At 49.9% G+C, this 9728-nt stretch overlaps 2 protein-coding genes across 2 annotated transcripts; both read left to right on the forward strand.

Annotated features, from left to right (window-relative positions):
- Positions 1-1555: 1555 nt before the first annotated feature.
- Positions 1556-4541, forward strand: LOC120967340 (uncharacterized). The gene is made up of 2 exons (XM_045229658.1): positions 1556-2857; positions 4324-4541. Exon 1 carries the CDS (start codon positions 1631-1633, stop codon positions 2195-2197), a length of 567 nt encoding a protein of 188 aa, XP_045085593.1. The 5' UTR covers positions 1556-1630; the 3' UTR covers positions 2198-2857; positions 4324-4541.
- Positions 4542-7696: 3155 nt separating this feature from the next.
- On the forward strand, positions 7697-9449 carry LOC120967341 (uncharacterized). Its single transcript, XM_073500614.1, has 5 exons — positions 7697-7895; positions 7988-8161; positions 8279-8608; positions 8693-8902; positions 8992-9449. The coding sequence occupies exons 1-5, from the start codon at positions 7773-7775 to the stop codon at positions 9190-9192; spliced, it is 1038 nt and encodes a 345-aa protein (XP_073356715.1). The 5' UTR covers positions 7697-7772; the 3' UTR covers positions 9193-9449.
- Positions 9450-9728: the final 279 nt, after the last annotated feature.

Raw genomic sequence — 9728 nt, forward strand, 5'->3', positions numbered from 1 at the left:
GGGACTGGCAAAAAATTAGCCCTCGCACGGTGACCCGGACGGGGACGGGTATGCGATTTTTCTCGTGGGGATGGGTTTGGACAGGCAAAACCCGATGGGTTTCATCCTCGTTGCCATCTTGACCGGTGGTAGCGCCTGCCCCTCCCTCATCTGCACAAGGCCTACGCATGTTGCAAGGACATCACATAGGAGTTTCCATGCTGCTTTCAGGCATGTTTTCATGTGCCGCCTTGCAAATATGCAATTTCCGGCGCTGAAACCCTAGAAGAGCTATAAATGTCTCAAATATTGCACGCAGGCTCGAAAAATGAGGGGGCCTGACACGTGTCATGCAATGGCCTCCTTGGAGAGTGTGAGAAGTTTTGAGGCCAACTGAGCAACACGAAGATGATGCGGTTTACAAGCGGCCTGACAGAGGCTTACTCAAAACGCGCCCAAACTTTTACCAGACCCTACAGGGGCTATGTGATGACACCGTGCTAGCTCTCGAGGGATTCCACTATCATACGGTTTTCCGAGGGTTTAAATGGTTAAAGGGCCATGTGATGACACCGGTGGAAAACTCAATAATAATAATAATTGAATTAATAAAAAGCGATGGCATCCATTATTAGGAAGATGGCCTATCACTGTGAATCTTCTCTGCCCGAAAGAGGTGAAGATTCACAGTAATGGTCCATCTCCTTAACAGAGTATAATGAAGACTGAAGCTTACTGCGTCTGGACTATCCGACTATTTAAACCGGTCATGTTGCTTGTCTCTAGGCAAGGTGGGATTAAAAGTTTGCTGAGAGCCGGAGCTTTGCCTAGAGTGGCTCTCCACAAAGCATTGCCACCATGATCGTGCCGTTATTCGCCGCTAGATGAGCCATGTGGCAACACGTTGTCATGCGACGGCTGTTTGTCTCTCGGTAAATTGTTCCTTTGCCGAGTGTCACCATGTTGCCAAGTGTTACTCTCTGCAATATCTCGGCGTCTGTAAGTTTGCCGAGCGCCCATGCTTTAGCTCTCGGCGCAGAGCCTGGCACTCGGTGTATACGAAAATTCCAATAGTGAAACCTTTAATAGAAGTCCTGTCGTAAGGTTAAAAAAGGTTCTGCGATAACTTCTATTTTTTTAGCACTGGTAATCCTTTTCCAGGGAATTGAGCACCGGTAACTTCTACTCCCTCCGTCTTATAATATACTCCCTTCGTTTCTAAATATTTATTCTTTTAGAGATTTTAAATGGACTACTACATACGGATGTATATAGATAAATTTTAAAGTGTAGATTCACTCATTTCGCTCCGTATGTAGTCATTTGTTAAAATTTCTACAAAGACAAATATTTAGGAACGGAGGGAGTAATATGAGACTTTTTTTTATGTAGGGAGTAATATCAGACTTTTTTGACACTATTAGCGCTAGCGAAAAAGAACATATCATAAGACAGATGTAGTATGATTAATCTGTTTTGTCTGTAGTGGGCTTTCGGTGACTATAGCTGTACTTCCTTTCTCCGGAAAAACAAGACTTGGGCTTCAGTCGCACACGCGTAGAGTGTGAGTCTCTTCCTCTAGTCCTCCTATACACTAGAATCTCAGATTTGACTTCCCGCACGAGGAGCAGTCGGGATCGGGAGGGGAGGGATGACGAGCCATCGCCGCCTCCGCTCGACGGCGCGGCCGCCGCTGGAGGACGAGGACCTGCTCTCCGAGGTCCTCCTCCGCCTCCCGCCGCAGCCGTCCTCCCTCCCGCGCGCCTCCCTCGTGTGCAATCCCTGGCGCAGCCTCGTCGCAGATCCGGGTTTCCTCCGCCGCTTCCGCCTCCACCACCGCCGCAACGCTCCTCTTCTCGGTTTCTTCGATATTAGTTACGCTGAGGGAAGTTTTCACGACATCTACTTCGTACCCACCATGGATCGCCCCAATCGTCTGCCGGATGGCCCGGAGGGCCGCTTCTACTTGCCGGCCGCCAACCGAGAAGAAGGCTACCGCGAGCTTCTTGGATGCCGCGATGGTCTCGTCCTCATTCTCCACTTACCATGGAGGTGCCCCCGGAGAACACCACCGGCATCGTGGCGCCCGATCCTGGTGTGGGATCCTGTCAGCGGCGACAAGCACCGCATTGCCTTCCCCTGGGGGTTCGATGATTATAAGGCTATAAGCTCTTGCAGTGGTGGATCAATGGGGCGGTGCTTCGCCGCGCCGGATTAGACCACTTTCATGTAATCTTGCTAGTGACAGAGGAGGGAAAAGAAAATAGGCGATTGCTTGCATGGGTTTACTCGTCGGAGACCAGCGAATGGGGTGATCCCATATAGACGCTGCTTCCATCCTGGGACTTCTTAAGCAATCCGGACAAGCCCGCTGTGCTTGCTGGGAATTCTCTTTACTGGATCCTTGTTGGTAATTCATCATGCATCGTTCAGTTTGATTTGGATAGGGAGACACTAACACTAGCCGTCATACCTGTGCCCTGCCAATTGCATCTGATCCACAGGAGCCAATACTCGATTTTGCGGGCAGACGACCGTGGGCTTGGTTTCCTCTTTCTGTTAAAGTGGGACTACAGGGCTGTGTTTTATGACTGGAAGACAGATCGTGATGGTGTTAGTTCGTGGGTGAACTCAAAACTCATTGAGATAGACAAGCTACTTTCTCTGAATGCAGAGAAGAAGTACGAGCTACTTTGCAAGAATCTAAATAAGGAGTGCACAAGGATGCTAGGGTTTGCGGAGAACAGTAATGTGATATTCCTGGAGACGTTTATCGGCCTGTTTATGATTGAACTCAGCACATTGCAATTGAAGGAACTTCCCCGAACCAACGGGCACAGATTCAACGTCCATGCATTCGAAAGTGTCTATACTGCAGGTAATAGCATGTCTTAACTTATGTTTTGATAACTGGTTTGATAGATTGCATTTTCATTCTTTAATGTTCAGATAAAATTCATATTACTTACTTTTTTATGCTTGATGATGTCTTTAATATGTAAAGTATGTTGTTTCATAGTGTTTCTTTTATGATTGTCTGTTGACGTTCTATGTGATGATTATATATGATCTTGCAAAACATGATGCCAATTCTGCTTCTGTAGAAAGTTGTAACGCTTTAACTATGTACTTTGATGTTGAGTTCAATTAACTGAACCCCGTGGTCACCTTGATGTTGGGTTCCCTTAAGAAAAACAATGATGACATGCAGATTACCGTTTACCCCCTCAACTTCAGCTACTACTCCCATTTTTAGGGGTACCCCGCCTTAATTAAATTGGAGTACCATTAATTTGATATGACTCTTCAGATTAACAGATATCCACATTCACTTCACGGTTCCGTTAAAGAGATCTATCGTTATCACTGATCCTGGTAGTTATTTTATAACCATACTTGGTTTGGTCTTTAAGAATGTTGTTTATTTTTAACTACTTTTAAATAGTCCTGCGGGAAGAGAGGCAAGTTCATTTGTGGCAGTGAAAATTAATAAGTCGAGCTAATTTCATCTTTTCAGATATGAATAGTCATCATCACTTTTATTACTGGATTTATTGGTATGGGTATATCCTTTTGTCCGATATGGCATGGAACGAGCATAAGAGTAATTTTAGATTACTTCTCCGTCCCTATTAGTGTGAGTGTGCATATTCTTCAGTTTCGTGACACTAGTGAGTATACACTTTTTTCAGAACATTCTTTTTATTTGATTCCCCAAAATTAAGAAAATGGAGAAGCTGACTACAATTAACCACGAGGAATGGAGTTTGAATCGTCGCACCATCTCTCTAGAAGTAAAAAATTGGGGCATCTCTCCAAATCAAAGACACATGTTTAGCTTCCAAATTTTTGCGTGGTCTACTGTTTAGATCAGCAGCCCGTGAATGCATGATTAATGCCTCTCCGATGGGTCATGCACGTGCCATGCAGGCGCGAGCTGCTGCCAGAGAGCCGGGCTGCGGGCGAGCCGCACAAGAGAGGGCTGGGGTGAGTTTTCAGCATTAATTGATGTGTAATCTGAACGATCAGTGAATTCATCAGGCGATTGCACAGCAAATTTATTTCCCAGCAAAGAGTGTGCGCTCGTTGGCCCTTACCAAATTTGAAAAGCCGGTCTCTACCCCATCGCTCTGCCTTGGTCCTATAAACCCGACCAGAGGGTGTTTTTTTTTCTATCTATTCCTAATGTTCTACCAAACCTAAGCTTATATCCGAAAGAAAGAGCTGAGCTGTTTTTGTGAAATTATATATGTGATTTAATATAAATATCTCACTGAGGCCCCATCATATATACTTCTCTTTTCGATAGACTGTCGTTGGTTCCCTGACTGCATATGCTTGTAGGTACTGGCATTGGTGGTGGACATGGTGGAGCTGAAGTTTTGCGCAATGCCTAAGGTGATTGTTCAGACATATATGCTATCGTGAAATACAAATTTAGTAGGTAAGCTTGTCTTTAAGTGCTAGCATAATGAATATTTTCTATTTCAGATGCTTCGTGGATATCTTTATGTTATAAATTGTACTGGTTGCAAAATTTCTATTGATATTTTTTCTCGCTATGGGCCTACCAAGTGTGAAACTGTGAATGCAATTTGCATGCTGTCCCCTCTGCGCTGGTGATTGATAACCAACTATACTAGAGCATTTTACCAAAAGGGCTTCCACCCCGCTTTATAAATAAAGCAAATAGCCAAACTGATACATGGTTATGAAGGGATCCTCTCACAAGCACAAACAAAAAAACATGAATATAGGAGAGTTCACATCCTACCACAAAGCAACCTAGACTGTGACAAAGAAAGACACTCTCCACCAAGGGAAATTGCTAGACCTTATTGCGCTGCTCACACCAAGTTGCCGCCAGAGAGGGCTCCCTGCCCTCCCGCTCCAGATTATGTAGCCCAAGCCTGTGTGTGGAAATGAGGACCGCGGGTGGCACCACTAAGGTCCCGTGTAAAAAGAATAGGAGGCAAGTGTGGCTGCCCACGCCATAGCCGAGGAAGCTTCAAGCAAGGATCCGAAAATTTCCGCCGGTGGCAGCGCAGCGCGCCGAAATAAACCTGGGCACCACGACAAGGCCCTCAGGAGGGGAACAAAGGGTTTTCACCCAGAGTACTAGCACGACAAGTGGGCCACAACGACACCCCCAAGAAGGGCGCAACACCCACGGCCATGATCTCCAGTGCGGTTTCCGCCTGGATCCTCTCACCCGCGTCGCACCGAATAGTACCGAGCACCTGCCGACCTCGAGGGAATAGATGCCGCCACCAAACAATACCTCCAGAGCATGATCTGGGAACCACCATTGCCGAGGCACCACTAACACCAGGATCACCCAACCTACATTGTCTGTCGCCCACATGACTACAAGATGCATCCATAAACACTGCTAAGATGCCTGCTGAAAAGCCAATCTAGTGGACCGCCATTTGGGGCCGCCGCCTCGGCGTCCAGGTTCCCCACCATGCCCGCACACTGACACCAACCCACAAAACAACACTCATTGGTGGCAAGATGAAAAGACCCCTCCTTTCTAGTCCCACGACACATCAAGGAGGAAGGATCACTCCATGCCGGCATCGCGACCACTTGCGGCAGCAACAACGAACCCATAATGGTGAACGAAGACTAGATCTTCCGTCCACTTGTAGCAGCCAACAGTGAACACATAATGATCAACAAAGACCAGATTTGTCGGTGAGCAGCCAACCTCCCATCCAGCATGGACGAGAACGGGCGGTCCACCCCGACGGCACCCTGACCACTGGGCGAGAAGGAGGCGGCCGTGGCCCTTAGCCATGTCCACGACCTCGAAGTAAGACGGCCCCTTCCATGTCAGGGATCCGAACACAATGTACCACTTGGCCCACTGGGTTGATGTGGGTGCAGTCAGCTCCGCCAGCCATCGGGATGGCCCAAGCTGGATGCTAGCCAGTCGGATCTCCGAGGAAATCTCGACAGACGCAGCCAAATACGGAAGGAGGAGAAGGACCATGGGGAGGGGGAGAGGAAGGAAGGAAGGAAGGAGGAAGAGGTCCTAGCAGGAGCCCCGCCATCGCTGTCCTTGAGCGGAGTGGGCTTTGCCTCCATTCTCTAAGGCTACTGTGAGGAGTATGGTGGAGGCAGAGGGGGCGGTGGTGGATGGGAAGGTCACCTCCCGAGTCGCCCCTGGAGCAACATGTGCTATTTTCATCCAGTTTATCAACACATGCTTATATCAATTGTCATTTCACATAACCGTTCCTTTGGAACACTATAAAACCTAGTGCTCGCTCACAGTTATTGTACAACCTTTGCCTTTTAAGCACTTTGCTTAAATATATTGTTTCAAGATGTCTTTGTTTGTCACTCGTATATAATTTGGCAATTAGCTTACAAAGTTTCTAGATGTTGTCAGGTAGTTATGGGCTGTCGGTTCTATGATCCTAGATTCCTCATTCATGTTACCTCGTATGAGATTTATATAGCTGCAAAGTGAGAACTTATTAGCCTATACTACTTGAAGGTTTTATATTTTCAGTTTTCACAAATTAATAAATGAATCCAGTATATAGGGGTTATTTACCTGGCTTGGCGGACCACAAGTCTACCCTAATACCACTGTGGAACCTTTTTCAAGCTTTGAGCAGTGGACCTATCCACCCGGTTGTGGTAGGTCAGCCCATAGGAACACTTTGGAGCAACATCCGGGCCAGACCCACGGCAAGATCCCCTCCGTGTAGACCCGACGCGTCCGTTTCGCCCTCCAGGTGCCGGGTCCCATACAGACGGTAAACTAAGAATCTAAAAATGTAATAATTGAATTGATTAAAAACTCCGGTATTCATCATTGAAAATGTACAATTGCTGTGAACCTTTTAGTGCTCGGGCACCGGGCCGGCTGCCCGGGCACTGAAAAGTTCACAGCAATTGCCCATTTTCTTCATATAAGTCTAATGAATACCGGAGCTTATAACGTATGGATTAGTGAACTATTTAAACAGGTCAAATTGCTTTTCCCTCGGCGAGGTGGGACTATTTTTTCAAAAAAAAGTTGTTGCCATCTATGCCGACGGCCGGGCCGTCGGCATAGGCCTCCCATCTATGCCGACGGCCGGGCCGTCGGCATAGAGCCAACCATATCCACTCGATGGCCCTCTCGCTGTCAGGTGGGACCACTCCTATGCCGACGGCCTGGCCGTCGGCATAGGGCCACCTTATCCACTACCGCCCCTCCCCAACCACTCATTCTCGACGCCGCTCGCTCCCTCCCTTCTGCCCCGCCGCCGCTGCCCCCTTCTTCCACGCCGTCGCTCGCTCCACCAGCGCCGCCCCTCGATCTACCCCGCCGCCTCCAGCTTCTGCCCTGCCGTCGCCCCGTCCCCGCCCCCGCCCGGGCCAGCCGCCCCGTCCTCGGTCCGGCCACCCCACGCCGCCGCTCGCTCCACCCGCGCCGCCCTTGATCTCCCCCGCCCGGGCCGGCCGCCCCGTCCCCGCACCCGCCTGGGCCACCCCGTGCCCGGCCACGCTCGGGCCGCCCCATCCTCGCACCCGCCCGGGCCACCCCGTGCCCGACCACACTCAGGTCACCCCGCCATCACCCCTGCCCCGCGCGCATCCCCCCTGCGCCAGGTGACCGCGGCGCCGGCCCTCCGCCGCCTGCTCCGGACCTGCATCGCCCGTGCCTGCCCTCCCCCCCCACCCGAGCCGGCCCTCCCCCATGATTGTAGAAATTCTATCGAGTTCTCCCGGAGCACAGGGGCAGAGCGGACCAGATCGTGCTACGCCAATGCAAGAAGAAGGCCCGCCAGATGCAGTACGAGGTGCGCTATGTGGCCATCTCGACATACTACCACGACTATCTTGGTGTGAAGATGACCAAGGAAGAAGCGCGGAGGATGGGCATTACCTTGGAGAGGGACGAGTTCTTGGCGGTAAGTATAAAAGATTTTTCATTATGCTTTCATTACCTTGTGGTACATTTCACCGTTTCGTGTTGACATGCCATTATGCTTTTATTATGTAGGTGTGTCCAAATTGGTGTTATGGAAAAGACGAGTCCTGGGCGGCATTGGTGGATCTTTGGTGTGATGAGGCTGGAGCCTGGGCGGCTATGAGAGTCAAAAACAAGGCTAACCGAGGGAAGGAGGGAGTACATGCTCAGGGAAACCGAAACCACTATCTCCACAAGGCAGTTAATGTATGACTAACCCCATTAAACATTCTTCTTCTATTTACCATTACTTTCTTATGTATGACTAACCGCTCTATGGTGGTGCAGGAGGAGAAACTGAAGCGGCCGCTCTCACACATGCAGGCGTGGGAGATCGCCCATACGCGGAAGGACCCCAAGCCTGGCGAGCCCAAGTACTACGGCAAGAAGACCGCGCATAGGAAGAAGGCCTACTCCGATGGGTATCTGGCGTTACATCCTGACACACCTGACCCCATTGCAGCGGATCTGGACGAAAGGGTGGTGGTGGGCATGGGGCCGAAGGAGCACGGTCGGGAGGCGGTTCTCGATGCTGTGATCACTCCGTCTATCTCCTACACACAGCTCCGTCGGATCGACCCGACCCTGAGCCAGCGCACGAGCACGCACATGAGCAGTGCACCGTCACTGTCCCTCTTTCAGGAGCAGCAAACTGTAAGTATTTTCCCTTTTATCTTCATTGTTCCCTTTATTTTCCGCATTTAGTAGTTTTATGAGTCTCATCATGTCATACTGTAGGCCTACATGGAGTACACACGCCAGGAGACCATGGCGTGGCACGACCGCCTTCATGCATACCATCAGCAGAGGGATCGCGAGATGCAGCACGCTTTTCAGGAAATGGCGGCCGGCAGGTGTCCTCAATGGCCATCAGCAGAGGGTCCTCCAGCACAACTAGTGCTGCTGACCTTTGAGGAGTTTGTGGCACAGAACGCTGGCCCCTCGCCGGTTAGTTCATCCCCAATCAATTCACCCAAAGCATGTCATGCCTTTCAACACAATCTTATATCCCGTTAATATATATTTTCAACATCCAGGGAACAGGTGCATCTACCGTTGCCGGTGGTCTTCGCAACACTCCCGAGACACGGAGCCCGACCACTCCGATCCACGGAGGCGGAGGCGGAGGCGGACGTGGAGGCGGTCTTTGCGGTAGCGCTGCCGCTAGCAGTGACGACCTGGGCTTCTTCGGTCTTGGCGGTGACGACCTCCGCGGTGCTCGACGTCCTGGCGCTTAAGCCTTTCTCGATGCTATGATACTTGTATGCTTGTTCTCGATGCTATGATACTTGTATGCTTGCGATGTTTCTTATCTTATTGTTGTTTGTGAGATTCTTATATGCTTTGTGGTGATGATACTTATATGTGTGATGCTTTGCGATGCTTCTTAGCGATGCCAATTTGTTGTGTGATGCTGTGTATATGCTGTTTGTTATATATGCTGTTTGTTATATATTCAAATGAATTGAGCTGAAAAGAAACAGAAAAAAGAAAAAAAAACTCGACAGAATCTATGCCGACGGCCTAGCCGTCGGCATAGGCCTGGCGTGAGCTCCCAGTGGCCGACACGTGGCACGTCTATGCCGACGGCCTAGCCGTCGGCTTAGTTTGAAACTATGCCGACGGCTAGGCCGTCGGCAAAGACCTGCCCCAGGAGCGCCCAGTTTCTGACACGTGGCGTGTCTATGCCGACGGCCTAGCCGTCGGCATAATTTCAAACTAAGCCGACGGCTAGGCCGTCGGCATAGACACGCCCATGCTGAACGGCGTCTCG

The sequence above is a fragment of the Aegilops tauschii genome, chromosome 6, assembly GCF_002575655.3.
Source record: "Aegilops tauschii subsp. strangulata cultivar AL8/78 chromosome 6, Aet v6.0, whole genome shotgun sequence".
Lineage (NCBI taxonomy): Eukaryota > Viridiplantae > Streptophyta > Magnoliopsida > Poales > Poaceae > Aegilops > Aegilops tauschii.